Consider the following 26,888-nt stretch of genomic DNA (forward strand, 5'->3'; position numbering starts at 1 on the left):
TTTAAATTGTAATAATATTTAACAATATTCCTGTTCTATATTTTTGATCAAATAAATGCAGCCTTGGTGAGCAGAAGAGACTTCTTTCAAACACACACACACACACAACAGTTTAGTTCCCCCTTACATTTTAGGAAGCTGTTTTTGTACAGATTTTATGTACATTTTTCATTATGTGACTCAGCATGAGTCACCAAACAATTGCCTTGATGAGACAATGCATCACAATTTGGCAGTGAAGATGAGGCAGCATCATTTGTCTTACCAAAGTCTAGGATGCCTTAACATTCTGCCAAAAAGTGATGCCATGAATCAAGTATTGCATAAAGGTGCTTTCAGGACACCCGGTCAGGGTAACTTACACAGGCCGCCGCAGGGGACTGCAGTTGGGGAGCCCGTCTTTGCCAAGGGCTGTCAGATCACAGCGGCACCAGTTCTCGATGACATCACCCTTCCCCGCACACCAGTATGAGCTCATCGTGGCACTTTTGAAAGCCTGCAAAATAAATGGCACAGGTGAGAGAAATGCAATTATCTCCACAAGCAAACGTCCTTCCGCCATACTTGATGAGTCACCAGGAGTAGCCAACATCACGCTCTGCCACCTCCCCTCAAAAAGTGGTGTAACTCTGTGAAGTTACGCAGGCTAAGGCGATCTCAGGGCACTTTGTATAGAAAAGAAGCTGTCAAGATTTAATTGGAAGCTGTACCAAAAAAGGTCATCCCACGTGTGAATGTCAAGAGACTCCGTCTCTGGGACAATAATAAGACAAGTGAAGTGTGGGGCAGAGAAGGAGGGGGCAACTGAGACACAGCCGAGGGACGGCATGCAGTGAGACACGAGGTTGTGACTTATTCTAAAGCCGTCTTTCCAACTAGAGGTCGATTGGTTGAAGTGAACTTTTGCCTGTTTGGTGATTAGGTTAACTGTTTTGAATTGAACGTGACACATCCAATGTGTGATACCTGCGAGTTGTCCTAATGCTGTGCTTCTTGTCTGGTGTGGGAAGGCCATATTTTGTTATTTTGTTTAAATAATCATCAACAGCATTGGAAAAAGTTGCTTAAAAGTAATGATTTACAATATTGTGTTAATCTCTTAAAAAGTAACTAATGGCATCACTTTTTTCTGGAAGGTAATGCATTACGTTATTTGTGTGTTTCTTTTTCTCATCTGAGCTGGGCTTGCTTGTTTGTTTTTGATATAAAAAGTTCTGTTTTTGGCAAATGTAAAGGCCCTTTCATAACTGTGAAATGTAAAATGAATAAGCCTCATCTTGAAGGAAATGCACATTCATGCCTGTACTGTAGAGGGCACAGTTTAAACAAATCTTTCAGCTGTGCTGCCATTCTGGATTAAGAAAAGTATGCAGGAAAAGAAAGTCCAGGAGAAGAAAGTCCCTCTCTTCTGTAATAAGAAAAAAAAAGGAAAAGAAAAAAAACATTTTTAATTACTGCAGGTTTACATTTCACTGCTTTTATTCATTTTGAGAAATACTGAATCTGTTTTTGGGCAAGTGAGATGAGTAAATGCATGTTCACATTTAGCCTAGAACTACAGTAACATCATGTTTAAACCAAGCAAACAACGCCTCCTTACTCCAATTTACTTACTCCCAATTTCTCTCAACATGGGGACAGGAGAGCTGTCAGTCAAAAAACGAGAAAACAAAGTAACTGTCATTCCTTATTTGAAAAGGTCACTCAGATATTTTCATATAAATTAAAAAGTAATGTGTTACTTCACTAGCTACTTAAATAAGCTAACTGATTAGATAACTTGTGTTTCTTGTAATGCGTTATACCCAATACTGATCATCAAATAGAAGCAAAGAAAATGTTATGGTCTTTGTGTAGATATTTAAAGATGGCCATCTTTAAGAATGACTGTTCAGATTATATGAACACTTTACAAAAAGAGTCCAACTGTAACAAAGGTTAATAAATGCTGTATTAGCATAGTTCATTGTTAGATTCAAAGTGGAACCTCTGATTGTCTTCAAGGTTTTAGAATACTAATACATTTAAAATTTTAGAGTTGCATCTCTTAACATTTTAATGCACTATGAACAAAAATTAATTATTAATATATAATAAATATTTATTATTAGAGATGCACCAAGTGATACCGATAGCCCATTATTCAGAATGATATCTGTGTCATGTGTGTGTTCCTGTTTTCCTTATTTGGTCCTTCCTGTTCCTGTCCTCATTGTGTATTCGTCTCTGACCCATACTCAGAATTCGTGCTCTGCATTTAACCCATCCAAAGTGCACACACACAACCCCAGAGCACGCTTCAGTGTCGACTCTAGCCCCAGAGTCCGCTCCAGTGTCAAGTCAGCTGACCACGCCTTTTACCCGAACTTAGAGGAGAATCTAAGTAGGAGAAGGCAGTTGGTGCTCATCCCTAGGCTTGCTCCTGTGTCGGCTCCAGCCCCAGAGCTCGCTCCAGTGCCGGCACCATGGCCGTGGCGGCTGAGCCATCTATTGGTCACAGGGAGGATCCACCATGGCAACCTGAACTGCCTGCTCCACCATTGCCTCCTGAGTCCCCTGCTCTGCCATGGCAACTTGAACTGCCTGCTCTGCCATGGCCTCCTGAGTCCCCTGCTCCGCCATGGCAACATGAACTGCCTGCTCCGCCAAGGCTCCCTGAGTCCCCTGCTCCGCCATGGCATCCTGATCCGCACTGGAGGCTCTCCTTGTCTCTGCCCTGTTCCAGTCCTGCACCAGCCTCCAGAGCGTCCACCCCCCCTCCCCACCTCCCTGATGGTACTGTTATGGCGCGGGATGCGCTGTCCGGGAGGGGGGCGATCTGTCACCTGTATGTTCCTGTTTTCCCTTATTTGGTCCTTCCTTTTCCTGTCCTCATTGTGTGTATTCTTCTCCAGCTGTGTTCGATTAATTAGTTCATTTTCTCCCAGTTGTTTCCCATTGGTGTATTTGTATTTAAAGTGTTCTCAGTTCAGAGTTTTTTGTCTGCTTTTAAATGTCATCCCTGAGTTCCTGTGTGTGTAAACTTTTGCTTGTTGGATTAAAGACCCTCTTAAAGTATTATCCTGTGTCTCCTCATTCCTACCTTCCCTGAGTATATCGTGACAATCTGCTGATACCGATAGTTTGGTTTTCTTAAGAAAAAAATAAAAAGGTTGGAGATATGTAGTCTCAAGTATACTTTATAATCAAACTCTCATAACAGTGTAATTTGAATGACCTCATTTGTCAACAGGAGCTGGTACAAACATACAGTAACCACATCGCTATGATTAGATGCATTCTTAACTGCTGTTTTCTCACTGCTGTCATTATTTGCTGTATTTATTTTGTTACTGAGAAGAAATCATTGAGATGAGTATATATGAGTGCATCATATATTTAAATATTCATCTGGTTTCTAGATGTTTGCTAACTGTATATTGGTGGTATTTTCAACTTCTTTTGCAAGCAAAATCGGGGAATGAAAATGAGCTTCACTGTGAGTATATTGGGGCACTGGCTTACATTCAGTCAATTGTACGTTACATGTGCATGAAAGCAAGCACGGAAGAGAACATGAGCATGAGCAAATAAGTTGCTGGCTGCAGTTGACATTACATGACTTTTGCCTTGATTTACAGTCTGGAGAAGTTGATGCTAGTTGCTGAATCTCAGAGCCAGACAGCACATTTGAGTTGACAGATTTCATAGAAAACCATGTAGTGTATGATGGTCACAGACTCCATTTTTTTTTAGCTTCAAGACTTTGATTCCATCCAGTCAGGGGATTTTAGATGTTTGATATTTTGAGACTATTTAAGAACACAAGGCACTTTTTTTTTTTTTACCAATAATTTAACAGGGTATTTTTAAAGTGGAGCAGAAAAACAGCAGTCAGAATGTTCAGCCTTCCTTATTGGCAGCAGCAGACAGTGATGAGGAAGCCGCCCATCTCTCTGATAGCATCAGCAGGTCTCTGGCTGCCAGACCTCACCCCTTATTTACGCACAGGCAACTCTCTTTAAACGGCCTTGATGAATGAGAAGTTATTACAGTGGCAGAGAGATGGAGGGGAAAGACTGCAATCCATTGTGGTATAATGACTTGCATGAGAGATGCCTGGCAGAGGCACAGAGTCGTGGAAGTCAAAACAGAGAGTGAATGGAGAGGTGCGAGTGTGGGGTGGGCGGTGTGAACACAATCATGGAAACACTATATATATATATATATTACCACACAGTTGTTTTTGCTTGGAACTCTACAAAAATGGTTTATATATTCAATAATCATGAGATAAGTACTATTTTGGGATAATCCACTGAACTTTAAGAATGAAAGGTACTCTTTTTGTCTCCTATTTGGAACTAATGGACATGAACCAAAACATTAAAACCAGTTGAAATAATTAAGGTAATATAACTAGCATTTTACTGCTAAGATGTAGTAAAATAGATGATATACACTGCAAAATAAATAAATAAATAAATAATAATAATAATAATAATAATAATAATAAATCAAATGCACTTAGTATTTTTGTCTTGTTTTCCCCTTACAAATATCTAAACATTGTTAATACAAGATATATTTTGTTAAACAAAAATATTAAAAATAAATTAATTAATTAATCTATTTATTTATTTAGTATTTTTTGCATTGTTTTTCAGTATAAACATCTAAACATTCAAGATACATTACATTTACTTGAGACAATAAGTCTTATTTTCTGAGAAGTTGTATCTAAATAAAGTGACTTAATGCTTAAAACTAGAAGAAGAAAAAAAAGTTATCTTTTGAATTGTTAATTTTTCTTACCCCAATGACATATTTGTATTTATTTATTTATTTATTTATTTATTTTAATACTTAATATTCTAAGACATTTTGCTTTTCAAGTAAATGTATCTTGATTTAAGAAATAGGTATTTGTCCTGGGAAAACAAGACAAACATAAGTAAAGTAAAAACAATAAATAAAGAAATGCCATTTATTGTAATGCACAAAACAGTATATGCTGGTAGTAACCCTTAAGTAAGGAAGGCCTCTGGAGAGAAACCATTGATTAAATGAGAAAGCTTTTCCACAAAAACACAAGGCATGGGGAGTAAAACAATGTCAAAAAACAGTCTGACAAACCCACAGAAGTGTGGCATGTAAAACTAGTTAAAAATGTATGTGGAGGTGAAAGAAGGGCACATTTTGGGGTGTGTGTTGGCTATGAATCCAAGAGTCTATGTGAAGGAGCTGTTCTTCATGTCGAATCATACATTCCCAGCGAATGCTATGAATGTGAAAGAAAATTGAAGGTTTAACAACTATGCCCATTAGAGTGGCATTTGGCAATTGTGAAAAGGGTTTAAAAAGTTTCTGCAAATGGGAAACAGATGATCAGAAAACATGCAATATCAATGCTGATGAGTGCAGCCCCACTCATGGACAAACAGAGAGCCGCAAACGTGCACACACATTTACCACCAGCGGTTTCCTAGAAAAAGCACGCTTGACTGCTCAACTGCACATGTGAAAAATAGACAAACCGATTATGGCTATGTTTATGTATGCAGAGTAACCTAAGCCAGTTTTGACTGAGTAAACAGGGAGGGTAATTAGGGACGTGTGTTTTTATGTCTCTGTCTGTGTGTGTGTGTGTGTGTGTGTGTGTGTGTGTGTGTGTGTGTGTGTGTGTGTGTGTGTGTGTGTGTGTGTGTGTGTGTAAGGGAGATCTAACGGCGGTCAGACAGAAAGGGTGTACGATAGGGAACCCTAAAGACCCTGATGTACTGGCAGGGAAGTTATTTTTTGTTATTCACTAAAAAGAAGTTTAAAATACCTGAGAAGCAGTTTACTGTTAAGGAACTTCCTGAAACTGCCCATGCTGCTGCAAATGAAGTTGACATGAATATTTCGAAATGTGCTGCACACTTTCCTCTCAAAAACCAATTAAAAACCAAACAAAAATAGCAATGGTGAGAAAACAGCAGTTAAGAAAGAATCTGATCATAGTGATAAGGATATGTTTGTACAAGCTGTGCAATTCAGCACTCAAGTCACGTCACGTTTATTTAATACAGATGCACCGATACTATTTTAACAATATATCTTACAGATGCACCGATACTATATTAATAATATATCTTACAGATGCACTGTTACTATATTAATAATCACAACATAGCTCATTTTATTTAATTTTATCTTTATTGTTATAAATAATATAATATAATATAATATAATATAATATAATATAATATAATATAATATAATATAATATATATATATATATATATATATATATTTTTTTTTTTTCAAATAGGGTACAATGGTTATACAGGTCACATATGTATACAACTCGATTGCATTAAGTAGTTTTCATAGAAAAAAAAAAAAAAACTTGTCTTCTTGACAGGTTTATTCAAACATACAAAATTAACTGTAATTAAGCTTCCACTAGCGTTAATGTGTAAGTATTTCTTTAACTTGGACACCCCTAAATTCAACACAAGAAACATTTTTTTTTTTTTCATGCAACTTGCTGTATGACACGTTTTTTTTTCTCCAACTTTTGATTGACAGGATAAAATCGCCTCTGATTTTGGGTGTTTTTAAACAATCGGCTGATAACCGATATAATTGATTTTGTAGGCTGATACCAGTTATTGGCCGATATATTGGCGTATCCCTATTATTTATATAACAGATTGTTTTAAAGCAACCAATTTTAAAGTATTGAACATGAACTTAAACTTTTCCGGAAAGAGTACCTGTCAACCAAAAGTACAGATACCTTACGGCGAAAATGAATCCATTACAATTTACAAGTCCAATTCCAATACAACTTGAGAAAAAGTCTTGAACAAAAAAATAAACTGAACACAAAATTGTACTAAATTGCAATAAATCAAGGTAGACACAGCCTCTTAAACATCTTAGAACACTGAAGTCTCAGTTAAGCTCAAATACTCAAAAAGGGCACAAGTAAACCAATATCCTTCAAAAAAAAAGCTCAGCTATGTCCTTATCTTATACATGGGTTCACAACTACCTTCTAATGCACTCACAATTGCATAAAGTGGCCTTGTTGACAAGTTGAAGTGAGTAAGTGTAAACCACATAAGATGTAGTACATTCAATGGCCTGAAGATGGCGATATCACTTTTGTAGCAGAAATAAAACGTTGCAGAAAAAGTTGCCCTGCAAACTGTAATGAGTAAGTGCATTACTCATCACAAATGTAGTGGAGTAAAGAGTTCATATTCTTCTTTCAAAAATGTAGTCAATCAGAAGTTGCTAATATCTTTGATACTCAGTAAAACTACAAAGTAGCAAAAAAGATACTTAAGTACAGTAACTAATTACATTTACTCATATACTTTTCTTTGATTTCACTTTAATAAATATTGCCTCCTACAAAATTCAAAACCAAGCTTTCTGAAGACTTGAAGTGGGTTGTGCACTATAAACATAAACAAATACACTTTTGGGGAAACTGTTTATGACACATGTTTGCTTTCTTTTTTTTTTTTTTTTTTTTTTTTTTGAAACCATTGATGACCCCTGAGTTCCACAAAACCTCTTAACTCTCTAGACCTCAGAGAAACCCATTCTCAATGACAATACGCGGGGCAATCATGACGTATAAATGCTATTATCTGTTGTAACTCCTCTGAGCTCACCCTATTACTGTCCCCAATCAGCATCTGATATGTGCAAACATTAGCCAGCTGACCGAGGAATTGATTCATCTGATGACCCAAAACCTCAGCAAACAGGTCATTCCGAACATTTGGCCTAATGTAGTGAAGGAAATGTCCCTGTTTCTAGGAACACCTATTACCATCTTCCAGGAAGAGAGCTATGGCTTCGATTGAATCCAGGGTTCATAAGGGGACACAAAGAATGCAAATAAAAGTGCGCATCATTGAAAAACAGCAAACTGGCTAAAGGGTGTCTATAAGCTGATTCGATTTGCTTTCTCTATCCACTTAAATGGCTAGCAAAATCCATGGCTATAGCATTCCCTGGAAAATTGATTTCTGTCAGCATATTGCATTGGGTTAAATACAAACTGTAAGGGCAGTATCCATCATTTTCTTCTTTGGGAAGCGGAGATTGTACCATGATCGGATTCATGGCATACCTTTGGCAATTCCCTAGCTGAGCAGTTTTATTCCTATAATAAGTTGTATACTCAATTACAGTGGAGGCTATCTTCAACACACACAAAATATAACACTCCAACACTGTTGAGCTGATTTTCGGGGAATTGCTTTTAGGAAGTTTTGCAGAGCGACTCAAAAAAGTCAGAACTTTAAGCAAAACTGTCAGCAAAACTTGGAGGGCAAATACAAGGTGTTTGGCAGTGTGACTTAGTATGATGCCAGACAGTTTGTGAACAAGAAAAACTTTTGCTGTTTCACTGTAGTGACTAAATACTTTGTTTTACAAGCCACCATTGATTCAGATTGATAGGTAATCATAACCTCATTTATATCTATCAGTGATATTATACTGTAACATCTCATTACTTTAACCAGAGTTAAATGTAATGATAAAAATGTATCATCTTCAAAATCTTAATCTACATTTTTCTACAATGAAGAATGAAGCTTGTTTCTACCACAGGATAAAAATTAAAAACATCATTGCATTTATTTTATTTTTTTTAATCTTAAAATTTAGACTTCTTTCTTGCAAATTTCTCAAAAAAAAAAAGGTCAGAAATGCAAGATATAAACTGATATAAAAATTTTGACTTTTTCCCTTAGAATTTTGAGTTTATATTGAAAATTCTGTTTTGTATTCCATCACAGAAAGAAAGGTATATTGTTTTAATCTTTTTTTTTTTTTTTTTTTTTTTTTTTTTTTTTTTTGCAATTCTATAAACTCAGAATTATGGCTTCTTTTTTTCAGAATTCTGAAAATTATATCTTGCAATTGTTTTTTTATTATTTTTTTTTTATTGCGAGTATAAAAAAGGTATTACAAGTTTATATCTTACAATTCTAACTTTTCTTCTCAGAATTGTGAGTTAATTGCTCAGAATTGCAATAAAAAGTGCATATTGTGATACATAAACTCAGAACGGTAAGAAAAGAAAGTCTGAATTGTGAGAAAATGTCACAATTATCTGACCTTGAAAACGGAGTACTGCAAAATCTTGAACATGCATAACTAAGACCAGTAAAATTCTGTACTTTACAACAGTACACAGAGATTAATGTTTGAGCTTACACTTTTTACTGCCCCTTGTGGCAATGCTGAGAATGCAACACATGCTTGTGTCAGAAATTAATTAAGGATGCAGTATATTCCGAATTGCAAAAAATGCAGGAGATTAACCGTATGTATAGCAAGAAGTGTCTGCATTCGGTTTATTGCATAAAGTATGGTTCAGAAAAAAGTTGCAATGAAACGGAAGTAGCGACAGACCTTTTCTTCTACATTGTTACATACATCTGAGTGCGGCAGCTTATTGAATAAGAAAAAAAATGTAGTCCGGGATTCAGTTCTATGCATAGGCTGTTAATTGGATTTTGCAGACTGAGCATTGCACTGTCTGCAAGCTTGCAGTCTATTGTGGACCGATAGGTTTAAGCAGACTAAATTATTGAAGACGCCTGGCATATATGTCACCAGAGAGAAGTCCAAAGTTTTAACCGGAAAACCCAGCTATGACATTTTGATTAAAAATTACATGAATTTCCATTTCATGTCAACTTTAAAGCTATGTTTGACTGCAGATTAGAGATGCATTAAAAACGTACTGCCAGATGTATGAGAAAACGGCTGGAATGAACATTTCTTCCTCATTTTCTCTGTGTCCAAAGAGTTCCTCCTTAATCTTAAAATGACTGATGAGTTTCCTACATGCACAAATATATAAAGAACAGTGTATGAGTGTGTATGTGCAAGCGTGTGTAGCTGGATTGCGAAGGGGGGAACCATGATGAAAACAGGATCAAAACTGTCACATGAGAAGCTCTGGGAATTTCACTTTTTATCCTTTGCAGACTTGTTTTCCGGTACAGTGTTTTTAAGGAAATGGACAGATAATTTCATATCATAACCATATTTCCATTAGAAAGAGACTGACAAATAACCTCATTTAGGTAAAAAAGGACACAAAACACTGTATGCATTGTACTGCTCTTTTTGCTGTCACTTAATTCCTTAAACCTTCTGACGGCTGCATCAAAATCAGCAGGGTATGGAAAATAAGTAAGGTTAAAATACATTCTCAAAACTCATAAACTTATTTTCCCAATGCAAAATGACTGATGTAAAGTTTTGATGGTTGCATCAAAACAAACTGTATTATATTAAAGCTGATGTTAAAACTTGCTTTATAAAACTAGTGAGACTACTAAAAAAAGAGGATGGATTACACAGGAAAATCAATGTTCGGTTCTCAATGGACCAAAGTTATTCCAGCTCATTGACTTCTTCTCCATAATGTCCTAATCATGAAGCGCTCTCATCTCTGTTGGAAGAGGCGTCGTTTTGGGTTCAGGTGAAGATGACAGCATTGTCTCTGTAGGTCTTTTGTGTCTGTTACACTAATTGACAGGAGGCTGTGACCACAAGGAGTCTTGGCTCGTCCCCAGAGTCGATGACATCAATATCATCCTCATAATCTCGCAGTATCTTCTGAGCATGCTATACGCTCTAGTCTGAGCCCTTCCCAGTCGACACGGCTGCGTTTTTCTCTCCTGTTTGTTTACCAATCGACAGATCCCCGCTAGGGACCGTCTGCTATCGATTGAGAGCCTTTCGTCATTGTTGACGCTCCTGTTATTAGCAAGATCCACAAACACACACATATGCAGGTAGCTTAGCTGCCTGCTGGGGGATTCAGTGTTATGGAGCAGGTCGGATCCCCAGAGCTCTTGTCCGTCAGGTACACACCGGGCCAAAGCAGGCCATTTGGTAAGTGAGTCACTCTCGAGTCTCTTGACACTGCTGAACAACAGACACTGGTTAATGGCATCTTGCCTTTCAAGACGTCAACAGTACGAGGGATGATGCAGAAAAGAAAGCTCTCGCAAATCTGCTCCAAAACTAAATTTAATATCCTCATTACACCGATGACTCAGAAGGTGCAGCAGCTACTAATGCAATCTCCTCATTTAAGGACAGAGGAGATTTTATAATCACGCAGTTCAGCCAAGAAACGCTGGTTTAAAGATTGTTAACATTGTTATTATTCTTCTATTACTATATTAGTATATGATTGTTCATGTTTTTGCATTTTCTCTAAGTTCAGTTCGTAACATCCTTTCAGAAAGGCAAACCTTGCTTGATCATAATGAAAATCACTCCTGCCATCTTCTGGCACATCTGGAGCAGCAGAATACGTCACTTATTTACTCGAAAGGAGACTGAATCCACTGCCAACATCCAACAAGAAACAATATCTGTGGACTTCATGTTTATACCTTCCACATGTAAGCTGAACAAACCTTTTTATACATAATTCAGCTCTAATTCAAATGAATTTAAGGATCAAATGTCATGTTGATTCAAGATCATATATTGATATATATTGCAACTACCTTGCTATCTAATAATAAGCAGCAAATTAGGAGTTTATCGACACAAAAATACATAATTAATAGTTAGTTTATAGTGAAAGCGTCTAGACATTTCCTGTAAAATATTTCATACTTTCTTTGAAACTTTCTTCTTCAAATTCCCTGATAATTACAACATTTCCATATAATCTTCAGGTCAGTGCATTAGTTTTTGGGTTTATAGTGCATACATTACCATTCAATAATTTTAGTATAATAAATTGATCAATAGTGACAGTAAAGACATTTATAAGATTACAAAAGAGCTTTAGTTGTTTCAGCAAATCAGCATAATTAGAATGATTTCTGAAGGATCATGTGACACTGAATAATGATGCTGAAAATTCAGCTTTGATCACAGGAATAAATTGCATTTTAACATATAATAAAATATAACATTGTCCTTTTAAATTATAAAAAATAAAAATAAAAAAATCTAAATATTACTGTTTTTACTGTATACATTTTTCTTAAGAGACTTCAGAATTCAAAGTTAGAATTCAAAACTAACAGACTGGAAAACACTTTTCGATTCTTGCGTGAACCTTTCTTTAAAAGACTCCAAAACCTCATTTACCTCTTTAGTAACATTATCCTGCACCAGGCTGTACAGGGGCACGATGCGGCTGACTTCCAAGAGGACTGGCGTCGGGCTGGGCGTCTCACGGCCTGCTTGTCTGCACAGGTGACAGGCGGCTGGGCAGCTGCCCTTCTCCTGGCACCGGATCTCCACACCAGCCACCAGGTCATCAGACAGCAGTTGCGTCTTCAGCAGGCCCGACAGGTAACTGATGAACGGCATCGCTTTCAAGTCCCGACGGCCACCCTGGTCTGTGACTTCTGTGAAGGTGAGAGACAGAATGACATCATTGGAACACCATGTCTTATAACAGAGATTTGTGACTCACATCATGTCCGGTTCTGGATCAGAACTAAGCAAAGTTATTAATAGGAATGAGCTTATCAACACAGGAACTGAACCAGGAGGGTTACTTTTATACATTTATGAAAAGGGTGTGAAAATTGTGATTAAGAGAGATGATGAATACGAAAAATGTAGTTATTGGAAATCTTCTATTCATGTTGGTTTCAAACAGTTTTGAAAGACTTATACCAATTTCAACAAAAGTTTTACTTTTTGTTTCTGAAACTATGAATATTTTACTTTCACCTTGAATGTATGTGAAAAAAGTATACTTTAGCAAACAAAAAAGGTACTTATACAGAATAAACTTATGTAGACTTAAGTACATCTTTATGCATAATTTCATGATTACCTCTATTGTCTTTGAAATATGATTAAAGTAATGAATACACTGACAAGCATTTATGGTAAATAAAATAAGCATCACGTCATTGACCCTTATTTATTTATTCGTTTCATTATTTTTTGAATTTTATTTATTTTAATTATTCTATTGGTGTTCATTTTAATGATACCATTGTCTATACCCACAAGAAGGGCACTTCTTTTGAAGTGGCACTTCACTTCAAATTGAATGAGCGCTTGCAATCTGGGCCTGCTTCAAATTTTAAAGTATATTTAAAACAAAAAAAAGAAAAAGACTAGTAGATGATATAACGATGAAATAAAAAGCCACACATTTATTTATATTTAAAGACACATTCATGACTGTCTCATAACACACTTAAGTACACTTTTATAAAGATTGCGTTGTAATAATGTCAAATTAAAAGATTTACTATGAATCATTGTTTTAAGAATATTTTGTCATTAAAGAAGTACACTTGTTTTGATGTGTTGACTAACATACTTTATTATAATTTTTACTTAAGTGTGTTTGATATTATATCTAAAGTTAAAATATTTTACACGTAGCCTATTAAATTGCAACTTCAGAAATTGCAAAGCTCCGTTAATTGCATTTTAATATAAACATAAACTATAATCATTTTAATTTAATTGAAATTAACGCAATTAAGTGTCTAAAAACATTACATTCAGTTTGCACTTAAGTAGCCTATATTCTTTTAAAGTAGGCCTATATTATTTCAATAAGTAGCTAGTTAGCCTAAAGAGCGCTGAAGCATACTTTTTCACAAGGGTTTGTGTGGTTCCACATGTCAGACAGCTATAAGGAAATAGATTCAGAAGGTGATGAATTGTGTCTGCTATGAATACACACGGGTTGATTTTTTTTTTTTATGTTGGTTTGCAGTGTTCGTGCACAGAACCCTTGGCAGACGCAAAACAATGCGATTACGTGAGGAAGGATATTAATTGAGTGCTGAGACGTCCGTGTGATGGCTAAACAGATGTGCGACTCTGAACAATAACGGCTGTTTCTCTGCGCTCCACAGCCGATTTCCGTGAGCATTCCCGTCCGGCGATCGCATGAGTCATTATGCTGGATTTTAGCATGACAGGCAAACACTTTGAGGAAGAGGAGGAGGAAGAGCAAACAGTCCGAAGCCGTTGTGTCTGCAACAACACGGGGAGGTGCCAACCAGAGCCCGTCGGTGTTTGCGCTGTTCTCACCACACATAGAGGACACAGCGAAAGAGAAAATGACACGGCTAGAGTAGCCTAATTGGTACCAGCCTACACTATGCTTTTTAAATTATTCATTTCCTGCAGCGCGCTTAATCATTTTGAGATGAAGCAGCGCCGTTCGAAATGTTTCTCCAGCAGGCAAAAGGGAAAACATCTGGCAGTAGAAATGTTCGTGTGTTCACCCTCTATGCTGGTGTGAGTTTTAACCTATTTATTTATTTATTTATTGTTTAACCTATGCCACCTGCCTTTAATTCTCGAAAAAGACAAGACCGGGTAAATAAAATCTTAACTGACAGAATGAACTACATCTCCCATGCATATGCCTACAATAAACGGTGCAATCAAACTAGGCTATTCATTGATTAAGGTAATAACACCTTTTAGTTTTACTGAAAAATATTAAAGTTATGATTATAAAATATTGAGTATTTACTTATCAATTTAGCCTACAATTGTATTTATTTTGATAGTACTTTTATTATTATTATTATTATTAATTTATTTAATTTTTTTTAATAGTGAAGTGCACGTTTTCATGTCTAACGATGTTCATTATGGCCACGAACAATGCACTATATGACTCGGCAAAATAAATAAATAAATAAATAAATAAATAAATAATAATAATCAATCAATCAATCAATCAATCAATAATTAAAATTAAATTAAATAAGAATAAATAATAATAAAAAAAAGTTTACAACCCCTTAATTGTAAGTGACATTAATTCAACCAAGTATAGTTTTGAGAGGGAAAACAATTCTCAGTTCTTCATTTCAAAGTGGATGGTCTTTTTCCACTGTTTCAGTTTTCATATAGGCTACACCATCTGGTGGATGGATGACTGGATGCTTAATAATATAGGCTGTTTCAATAATTAAGAGATGTCTTAAGTGATATTTATATAAACTGAGAATACAGCTGAAAAGTAGTCTAATTATTTCGACTGTTTGATTGATAAATTATAAAATTTGACTATAAAATGCATAATTTACTACTACTTGATTGTTCTAATAATCAGACACCTCTGCAAACGCATTGTTTAATTACTTAGGTTTCTTCCCATTCTTCCCTTTTGTTTTGAAATGACAGGACCATATTTGCAAAACCTTATTGATAAGATGCATATAATCTGTTACCATTCAAAATATCATAAACTTTGTGCAAATAATAATAGTCATCACTCTTTATTGTTGAAGTACCGCTATTTAATATTGAAAGTTTTAACAGGGGGATACTTTCAGACAGAGATCTGCTTCCATCTAGCGGTAAATTATTACACTGCAGTTACATTCTATATTGAAATGTGAATAGTGAACATGATTATACATGCAATTAATTTCCCTTCTTCCATGTATCTATTGGAAATTGTAATAAAGCACAATTCAAACATTTTAAGACACATCTAAATATATATTTTCTCTATTTTCATTTTAAGTCTTTCGTAAAATCATTGTCATCCTCTGACTATTTCTTGCTATAATATAATATAATATAATATAATATAATATAATATAATATAATATAATATAATATAATATAATACGTTTTATTTAAACTCTCAGTCCAAGATTATTTATTTCAACAATAAATATTTGCGAACCATTTTTGTGATCATGTTTAAATTTGTAACACTTCTTAATAGTACAGAGATTATTCGCGGGGGTTCTCATGTGTTTCGGATCCACCGGATCCACCCATGCTGAGTTGTCTAACACGTGCCACTGAAATAGCTTGCGCATCACACATGACAACAAGCGGCCGCTCGTCTGATTCGTTCCAGCGCACATCAGTGAACAGACACGGAACGCAGCCGCTTCCGCCGCAGCCAACGAAATCTCACCAGGGGCGGGATTCACAAAATAATCACTCGCCGTTATGACGTCACCTCCGCAGTGTCGCGCGCACCCGCTGGCACGAGAGACGCGCGCCTCGTCACATCAAGGAAAAGCTACTGTTGAACTGAAGGTAGGAAATCATGTAACAACCAATAGAAGTAAACATGCATGCGTGTTTATATTTTTATTTTTTTATTTTTTAATAGCATGCACATGACCGTGCTTTCATTTTGGATGCCGTGCATGCTTTAGATAAGAATGACGTTGCTCAGATCACAGTGTTTTGAAGCTATGGGCCTGTAAATCAGCTGATTAGATATATAACAACATATAATCAGACTGTATGATCAGCTGCATATATGATGAGCTGCATTAGTGGGGCTGTAAATAATACAGCCCCACATAATACAATACATTGAACTGATACAAGACATGCCAATGCGTGATCCAAAAACATGATGGTGAGTTTGTAGTTAGCATCTGGCTAAAACAAACACAAGACGGGCTGTTGCTGCTGTTTTTGTTTGTTTGTTTCTTTTTATTTAAATAGTTCGAAGTTCATAAATGCCATAGCATTTTTGTGTGTGATCATGAGGTTAAAATGCATCAGTAGGTGTGGTAGGAAAGCCACTTCATACAGGATCAGCATTAATGTATACCATCAGACTGCTTTTATAATGACGTGATATTTTCCCATGGTTTTCTTTTCTGGGCTGTACTAATATCCATTTTAAAAATTAAATTAAATTAAATTTATGCATTTAGCAGACGCTTTTATCCAAAGCGACTTACAGTGCATTCAGGCTATCAATTTTTACCTATCGTGTTCCCGGGGAAGCGAACCCCCAACCTTGCACTTTGTAACGCAACGCTCTACCACTTGAGCTACAGGAGCACTATTATTTTAAAGAATAATTAACTTTATTTTGTAATTTTGCGTAAGAGCAATTTTATTTGGCTATATATATATATATGTATATATATATATATATATATATATATATATATGAAAGTCGTGACATTTCCCAAGTATGGTAACCCATACTCGGAATTGGTGCTCTGCATTTAACCCATTCAAGTGCACACACACAGCAGCTATATATCCAGCGCCCGGGGAGCAACTGGGGGTTCAGTGCCTTCAGCCATGGGTATTGAGGGTGGAAGAGAGCGCTGTTCATTCACTCCCTCCCACCTACAACTCCTGCCAGCACAGAGACTCGAACTTGCAACCTTCGGGTTACATGTCCAAATCTCTAACCATTAGGCCACAGCTATATATATGAAGTGACAAAACAACAGCTTGCATTTTCAACAAGAACTTGAAACTAGAAAGTGATTTTTGATCTCTTAATGTCCACACTGTACCTGGAAATAGTACAGTGGACTCAATGTTTTGTTTTGTTATACTGCTAACAAAACATCATGTTCTTCTTCTGTGTATAATATTTTACATTACTAACATATCTTAATTTTTTCAGTTCCACCTTGCATCTCCTTTAAATCTGCATATCACCACCAATCAGGTGAAATGCGTTTAACCTCTGGCCACAAAAATCTTTCAATATATATGAGTGGGGAAATAACAATGGACCATGTGCACTTGCATTTTTGATGCACATTATAAGTAATCTGCAAAAAAGGCCTTTTCACAATTTCGGCCAATAACAAATGTGCTGTTTTTTTTTTTTTTTTTTTTTTAGTTTTAGGACTTAACACATCAAACACATACATGACTTCTCTCCTCCCCTGTAGGCACCATGGCCACACCAACATCTTTAGATCCAGATTTGGTTCGGGAGGTGCTGGAATGTCCCATTTGTCTGGAGACCTACAACCAGGATCAGCTTCGACCCAAACTGCTGCAGTGTGGTCATTCTGTGTGTCGTCAGTGCCTTGAGAAACTCCTCGCCAGTACGATAAATGGCGTGCGCTGTCCCTTCTGCAGCAAGGTGTCTCGTATGAGCAGTATTTCCCAGCTGGCTGACAATCTCACCGTGTTGAAGATCATCGACTGTGCAAGTTCATTTGGCTCTACTATGGGTCTCATGTGCAAGTCTTGTAAAAATCGCCTACCCCGGCAGTACTGCAGTGACTGCAGCATCGTGTTGTGTGATATTTGTAAAAACGAGGGTCACCAGCGTCAGGGTCATGTCGTGCAGGCCATTCGCGTGGCCGCCGAACAGCGGCGGAAAGACATCAGCGGTAAGCTTTCTAACTTGCGGGGGTCAGTGGGAAACATTCAGAAGAAGAAGGCAGCTATCGACAACGTGACAAAATCACTCAGACTGAAGTACAAGGCTGTACAGCAGGAATACGCCAAGGCTGAGTTGCGGCTCCAGGAGGAACTAGGCCGTTCGCGCCGTGCTTTCGCCACCTCCTTGTCCGAAATAGAAAAACTCAATGCCCAAATTCTGGAGGAGCAAACGTACCAGCTCAATATCGCTGAAGTGCAGGTAGTGTCTAGATGTGACTATCTAACCATGATGATCAAGCAGACGGATATTGCTCTTCTGGAGGAAGGGAGCAACAATGAAGAAGAAGAGTTGGACTTAAAAACCAATCTGCCTGTCATTCTGAGACTGCAAGAACCTGAATTTGTTAAAATGGAGTGCTCAAAACCCTTGGACGTTGGGCAACTGACCACAAAACCCTGTACTGTCAATGCCGAGGAAGAAGACAGACTTAATTTTGCCACTTCCCTTGCCACCCCTTTGGACATTTACCATGATATTGACATGGAAATGGCAGTCGAAGAGGCTGTTTGCGCTTCTCCCAGCAGCTTCAAGTCCAAGTCTGTTGACGGAGGTGGACCCTCTCCAGGAGCTTCTGGTGGGCAACTATGTCAGTTTGTGAAAAAGATGGGCTGCAAGGGCAATCTGCCGGGCATGTTCAACTTACCCGTAAGCATTTGTGTCACGCAGCAGGGCGAGGTGCTCGTGGCCGACCGAGGGAACTACCGTATCCAGATCTTCAACCGCAAGGGCTTCCAAAAGGAGATACGGCGTAACCCGAGCAGCATCGACAACTTTGTCTTGAGTTTCCTAGGTGCTGACCTGCCCAATCTCATCCCGCTCTCCATTGCAATCACTGCTCAGGGCCTCATCGGTGTCACCGATAACTATGACAACTCTGTGAAGGTTTACACCACCGATGGTCACTGCATTGCTTGTCACAAGAACCAGCTCATCAAGCCATGGGGAATCGCAGCCATGCCTTCGGGCCAGTTTGTCGTGTCAGATGTCGAGGGGGGAAAGCTGTGGTGCCTGGCTGTGGATCGTAATGTAGGGGTTGTGAATTACAACCGCTTATGTTCGGCTGTCAGGCCCAAATTTGTAACTTGTGACTCCTCAGGTACAGTCTACTTCACACAGGGCTTGGGTCTAAACATCGAGAATAGACACAATGAACACCACCTTGAGGGGGGTTTCTCAATCGGCTCGGTGGGAATGGATGGCCAGCTGGGAAAGCAACTCAGTCACTTCTTTTCAGAGGCCGAGGACTTTCGATGCATCACTGGCATGTGTGTTGACTCCAACGGGGACCTGATCGTGACAGACAGTGGCCGTAAGGAGATACTGCAGTTTCCTAAAGAAGGCGGCTATAACATTCTCATTCAGGAGGGCCTAACCTGCCCTGTAGGGGTAGCTGTTACCCAAAAGGGGCAACTGCTCGTCTTAGATTGCTGGGACCACTGTGTGAAGGTCTACACTTACTTACAAAGGAGACGTTCCTCTACATGTTAAGACTGCTGTGTGGATAATTTATAAGACTAGTCACTTTAATTCAGTGGCTTCATTACAAATGTGTTTGCTTCTCAGTGATTTCTGACCTGTGGCTTGCAGTGGCCGGGATGAGGCAGCTAAGCTGCAACCATTCACCACTGGAGCAACTGAATGATGGCTTATGGGTATTATTATGGATGCTTTGGGTAAATGGATTTCGAAATATAGCACAACTGATGGCAATAACTGACAATGTTGTTCTTATGTGTGCAAGTCAGTTCTCATATGTTATTTCTGTTTTTTCTGTGCTGCTGTACAGGCATTAAAGATTGAGATGGAGACTAAGACTGAGTTACTGAGAAAATCTTCTTTGTAGTTGCTGTATAAATGATATTTAAGTTATATTCTTGTTTCAGTACAAGCTCAATCAGGAACATTTGTTGCATAATGTTGATACAGTATTAACAAAAAGACTCCAAAATAAAGAACACAAAAATAAAGGTTATGGTGAGGCAATTACTATGAAAATGGGGCCAATTTTGGAGAATTTAAGAGCAGAAATGTGAAGCTTCGGATTTTATAAAACCACTTACATCCTTATGTTAAAAATTTTATTTTAGCTGCATTGTTACAGTCAATTTAGGCATTTTGTTTTCATGGCAACAAACTAACATTGGAACTAACTTAGAAAGATAAAGAAGGGATGTTAAAAAATAAGGATGCTTCCACTCTGAAGCATTAAGTATTGAGTATCTGCCGATACAAATCCCGATCCAATACTTGTATTTTCCTAGTGCTTTATGCATACTTGATGCACATTATAGCCTAGTTGTGAAGTTATTAAAATCAATCCAATTTATACAGGTATGCGCAGAGAGCTTACAGTTAGAAGTAGGCTAAATGGTAAATAAATGACTTTTGAGTGATTTGTTACTAAAATGCACATCAAATATGTTTAACACGGAAGCTCGAATATATGTGTGAGGTGCTAAAACAGACCTCATTAGGTCTTGCACCTCACGCACATACGAGCATTTTCTTTTCCTTTTAATGTCAGTTGGCAATCCTTCTGGAAGGTGCATACCGCCACCTACTGCATCACACCGGCATGGCAGCTAACATAAAATAAAGACCAGGCTTAGCATAGCAGATATAGGTCAGTTAAGAAAAAAACAAAAAACACCTAAATTGGCCTGGATTCCGATCTTTGGGATAGATTCTGCAAATTCCTATTAGAAAGTGTTGTCTTTTTTTTTTTCTTAAACACTACATTCTTGTTAATGATCTGTTGCATCTTAATTTTCTTTTTAAACCGTAAGTTTTAACGTTTGCAGATTGGCCCCATCCACCTCTATTGTCTAAATGCCTCGCTATGACACAGACTTTTGCATTGTTTAAAGGGGTCATATGACGTGATTTCAAGTTTTCCTTTCTCTTTGGAGTGTTACAAGCTGTTTGTGAATAGATAAGATCGCTAAAGTTGCAAAGACTAAAGTCTCAAACCCAAAGAGATATTCTTAATAAGTTTAGACTCGTCCATGCTCTCCTAAAACACCCTCGATTAAACACACCCCCACATGTCTACGTCACAATGTGGGAAGATTTCTCCAATCACAAATGCAGACATGGTTTTATGTTAATGCGGCGCAATGCAATGCGCAAAAAGACAGTATAAGTCATTATAATCCGTAATTATGTCCACACAGCAACAAATGGCTCTTTTGTAATTGGTTTTATTGTTTTTGTCTTGTCGCGCCGGTATCACAGTATGGCAAGGGGCATAACATTTCCATCACACGTTTGAGGCATTCGGCCAATCAGAACATGGCTCACATTTCAGATCGATGAGCTTTGTAAAAAACGACGCGTTTCAGAATGGTGGGGCAAAGAGGAGAGACAATAATGTGTTTTTTGAACCTTAAACCGCATAAACACATTTTATTACACCAAATACACAAAATAATGTTCTTTTTAGCAACATCATATGACTCCTTTAAAGTAATGATGGCTATTTTTGGTAGTAATAAACAGCGCCACAAGTACTGTCCATTGAGCTTAACGTACTGAACCCAGAATATTCCTTAATTTGACAGGATTGCTGTGGAAAATGTGAAACGTGCTGACTCAAAACACTTCTGTGAGTGTCATGTTCATTAATGCCCTTACTATCAAAGTGCCCCTTCATACCTGAAACTTGTGTCAGTAAAGGACCTTCTGATTTATGTAACAGTATGAATCTTCCATATATTGAAATACAGTTACACTAAAGAGCAATAAGCTTGAAAAAATGTTAAGTAATTGTTACTACAAAAGATGAGATGATAATTAAATAATCTCAAATTGTCTGTTATTGTTAATTATTTACTGTGAATTGGTTTATAGTGTACTCCAGTTTATGATAGCATTACTCTGTTGCAGGAACCATAGGCATGTTCAATTCAGGAGATATTTACTAGCCTATCATCAGAGTAACTGTGATAGTTCAACTGAAGCAGGGAAATGACTCAGCAATTTACATACTATATTAAAATCATATATGAAATAATGTTTTGCATTGAAGTGTCCTTGTATCAAAGAGCTGGATCCTAAAAACTCTCCTGCTTAAAAGCTTTAGATAGCATTGAACTTTGTGTCTTAAAATTCTGGTTATGATATGGCCCTGTAGGTTCAGATGTGTTCTGGAGCAGATTAATGCTATAAAAATAATCACAAATAGATTAGAACAGAAACCTATAATCACAATTCATAACACAAGTGTGCATTGCATTCTTTGGCTTGCAGAGGATATTATAGAGGATTCTAGTGTAAAGGTCGTCTTTCAGGTCTGTGTTCTTATTTAGGTACTCAATTACTGTCACTGTCAACATCATAACATAGTGTATTATGTTAGAACTTAAGTGAAATGGCACATACATTTGAAGGTAACAGATGTCACCGTCTTGAGCATTGAGGTTTGTTATTGCCAAACAACACAAGATTGCATGTGAAATATCACAAGTTGGGAGTGTGTTAACTGTGAATTTGCATCTGTGCATTTGTGAAAAGTATGTTTCTGGCATTATTAAGTTTTAAAAATGCATTTGTACATTACCAACACATGCAGACAGCCTGCATTGGCCTTATAGCAAATGCACTTTCCCTACACAATAGATCCAGAGATACTAGTAATGTTCACTGTCATTCCATTAGAAAAGAAACGTGATTTCCATTGAGTTGCCTGGCCATGTTAGGACTTTTAAAGACCACTTTAATTTATGCCTTTACACAGCAGGCAGAATTAAATAATTAAATTAATCTAGCTTTAAACTTAAAGAAAAAAAAAATAATAATAATAAAAGTTTAGTCGCACAAATTCTGTTGAAATGCAAGAGTAAAGACACATTGAAAATGTAAATAATGTAACAAACACCTTTTATTCACCTCTTTCTGACAATTTATCCTTTGTTTTGGCTGTTTTCCAGAGGTTCATCTATGGCCTTTTGTAATGTAGTTTTGGCTTGTTAGGAATTGTGTTCATCCTTTTAATGCCTCTTATTAATGTCATATACAGTACAGACCAAAAGTTTGGAAACATTACTATTTTTAATGTTTTTGAAAGAAGTTTCTTCTGCTCATCAAGCCTGCATTTATTTGATCAAAAATACAGAAAAAACAGTAATATTGTGAAATATTATTACAACTTAAAATAATAGTTTTCTATTTGAATATACTTTTAAAAATATATATATATATAATTTATTCCTGTGATGCAAAGCTGAATTTTCAGCATCATTACTCCAGCCTTCAGTGTCACATGTAACATCCAGTCTATCACATGATCATTTAGAAATCATTCTAATATTCTGATTTATTATGAGTGTTGGAAACAGTTCTGCTGTCTAATATATTTGATGAATAAAAGGTTAAAAAAGAACTGCATTTATTCAAAATAAAATAAAAAAAAAAATTCTAATAATATATATTCTAATAATATATTTTCTTTACTATCACTTTTAATCAATTTAACACATCCTTGCTGAATAAAAGTATTGATTTTATTTAAAAAAAAAGAAAGAAAAAAAAATTACTGACCAGTAGTGTATATTGTTATTACAAAATATTTATATTTTAAAAACATAGCTTCTTTTTTTACTTTTTATTTTTTTTTTTTTTACTTTTTATTCATCAAAGTATCCTAAAAAAGTATCACATGTTCTGAAAAAAATATATTAAGCAGCAGAACTGTTTCCAACTTTGATAATGAATCATCATATTAGAATGATTTCTAAAGGATCATGTGATAATGATCCTAAAAAATTCAGCTTTGCATCACAGAAATAAATGATAATTTAAAGTATAATAAATTTAAAAACAATTATTTTAAATTGTAATAATATATCACAATATTACATTTTTTTTTCTGTATTTTTGATCAAATAAATGCAGGCTTATGAGCAGAAGAAACTTCTTTCAAAAACATTAAAAATAGTAATGTTTCCAAACTTTTGGTCTGTACTGTATGTAATAAAATTTATAGAAATAATATTTTCAATATGTTTTTACCAGTACATATCGCCATCATCTTGCTTTGTGTAGTCATTAAAAAACTGATTTCTAATTAATTTCAAGTATCAATACATGTATATTTTTCAGTAAACACAGAAGTATGCAATCATCTCAAACAACTTGATGTTACCAGCTCGGCATGGTTGAAAAATAGCTAGAGGAATCATTGCTATTATGAGATCTGGTAAGCATCATCATTATTTTGGATGCACAAAGCAACATATGAATAATGAGGCCTATGTGTTTTGTTACTTAATTTTACTTGTAGCAAATGCACAAAGCTTGATCCACAATGCAAGATATATTTTTGTCCTTCTGTACACAATGACCAACAATAAAAAGACCTTTATGGGTGATTTTTATTTTTATTTTTTCTCCCATTTGTGATTGATTGTATCAAAGTATAATTTGATGTCACTTGTTCATGACTTGTTGCACAAGTAACTTTTTAACATGATCTAATATGCTTTATGGTCAAAGGTCCTAAACATTGATAATTTCCTCAAACTATTGTGCATTTGTCAGGTTTCAATGGCAGAAGATCTGAGTCCAAAATTTGTGTTTGTATTGTTCATCACCAATTGTGTGCAATAAAAACAACATCTGAAAATGGCCATAATTATTATTATTTTTATTTATTTTTTTGACTTCACCATGGTCATTCACATCAATTTAGCATTTTCCCGATTGAAACTATATTAAAGAACTTTGCCTCAGTGTTACTGAAGAAATCAAAATAAAATTCTAATAATCCATTACTAAATGTTGGACACTTTTAATCATGTTCAAAAGTAAATTCAGAGCAGTGTAAACATGTAAAAAAAAAAAAAAAAAAAGCATGTTTGTGAAGAGGCATATTTAAAATCCCAATATTGTTTAATCAGTACATAACTATAGTCATCATAAAGTTTAGATCAGTTTATGTGTTTTTATTTTTTATTTATTTTTTAATTTTTTAATGTATCATTCATAACTGATCAGAAAGTGAGATCCTGACTAAACTCAACTTAGGGAAATATACTGCCTATGTTAGTTATGCCGTAGTATAACTGCTAGGGTTGTTTAGTGTTATGGATGTCATATGACTATCCCAAAGGAATATTTTCCAGCAGAATTAACAGCCACCTGAGAAGAGTCTGGAACATTTGCTTGTGAATGTAGTCCATAGAGTGGTGTGTAGTGGGATCATATCATATGGTTTCAGATGCCCTTAGATAGTGCACATTTCAAATAAACTGTGCCTCATTTATAAAGTGTGCATACACTCAGATTTGATCTTAGTGTGTGCATATGCTTAAATCCACGCCAATGCTTATATTTGTAAAAACGGCCTTTGATGTGGAAAAGTGCTTCGCGCCACATCAGGGTCTGAGCAGACATACACACTTTTTCTTGTCTGAGTACTGTAGGTTTTTGAAAATGTAAGCTGCTCTTGCAGCTTAATGTTCTAAATTAAAGGATTTGGACGATGGCTGGTGATTTTTTTATATGTTAATGACATTAATTAGGAGTCATTTACAAGGCAGAGAGCTGAAACCATTCAGTTGCACGCAAGTTCAAGATCGTTTACTGTTCAGAGATTTCACATCTGAAAGAGGTGTACATGCGTACATTTATTCTATGAATCACACGGGTCATATCTGAGAGATGATCGTAAGATCAAACTTAGGATGGTTTCTGCGCAACAACAAGATTAACATAACTAACAAGATTAGAAAGCTAGTGTTAGTATTTTTTTTTTTTTAAGAAAACAAGCAGTTAGTAAATGAATGGAGTAAAAGTCTAAAAGGGATAAGTAGCAAATGCTGCTAGAATTTTTGGTGACTGAGTGACTACTACTCCCACAAAGCTGTTATAGAAAGGCATTTACTTGTGTCTGAGACACTATCCCCCAGTTTCACAGACAAGGCCTTAAGCCTAGTCCTAGACTAAAATGTAAGTCTTAGCTGTTTCAACTGAAGTAAACATACACTGACTGATCTTAAAATATATCAGTGCCTTTGTTTTGTCTCAAGATGCACTCCAGTAATGTTTTCTTCTAAGTATGTTTATAAAAATTACTTAAATGTCCTAACTGAAGTATGGCCTAATCCTCGCTTATTCTAAGCCCTGTCTGTGAAACTGGGCCTATGAGAGCTAACAGGAGTATATTGTAAAGCTTTTTGCAAACCTTAGTTCCACTCTTATTCAAACACTTCTGAACAAGCTGGCAACAATCTAATATTTTACTTGCAAATTATAGACAGGTGTGTTTAATTAGGGTTGGGACTAAAGTCTACAGGATGTCGGTCCTCCAGGACTGAAGTTAAAGTGCCCAGATGTGTCCATAACCTGCCAGACAACTTGCAGAGTTTAACTCCAACCTGCCTTAAAGTTTCTAATACTCCTTTGTAACGCAGGCCAGCTAGTAAGAGCTGTAGAGATAAACCTCTCTACCCTGATCTCAGGTAGCACACAAGCGACATTAGAGACTGTGTCCTTGTTAGCACACCCACCTACCATGCCAGAAATGCCAGTTCCAATACTGGTTGGACCAAGTCAAGTAGAACCAGAAGGGTTACACCTGGACTTGGTGTTTTAGGTGGGTTTATTTAATGTTAGAGCTAGACTTGGCAGGACAGTGGCCCATCCAGGAGCAGGATTGGACATTTTTCCTCCCCCATCATCTATAGCAGTGCATCCAAATCCAGTCCTGGGGACCTCCACTACATTTGGA

General features: G+C 36.4%; 2 protein-coding genes across 2 annotated transcripts in view; one reads left to right on the forward strand and one right to left on the reverse strand.

Moving 5' to 3' along the window:
* Positions 1-26,888, reverse strand: part of LOC109081198 (astrotactin-2-like) — a 418,824-nt gene that overhangs the window by 75,703 nt on the left and 316,233 nt on the right. The window contains 2 exon segments of the mRNA XM_042723440.1: positions 363-496; positions 12,127-12,389. Of these exon segments, the coding sequence (XP_042579374.1) occupies positions 363-496; positions 12,127-12,389 (397 nt within the window).
* LOC109056155 (E3 ubiquitin-protein ligase TRIM32-like) lies at positions 15,850-19,968 on the forward strand. Its single transcript, XM_019073381.2, has 2 exons — positions 15,850-16,035; positions 17,658-19,968. Exon 2 carries the CDS (start codon positions 17,663-17,665, stop codon positions 19,646-19,648), a length of 1,986 nt encoding a protein of 661 aa, XP_018928926.1. The 5' UTR covers positions 15,850-16,035; positions 17,658-17,662; the 3' UTR covers positions 19,649-19,968.

This window comes from Cyprinus carpio, chromosome B5 (assembly GCF_018340385.1).
Source record: "Cyprinus carpio isolate SPL01 chromosome B5, ASM1834038v1, whole genome shotgun sequence".
Lineage (NCBI taxonomy): Eukaryota > Metazoa > Chordata > Actinopteri > Cypriniformes > Cyprinidae > Cyprinus > Cyprinus carpio.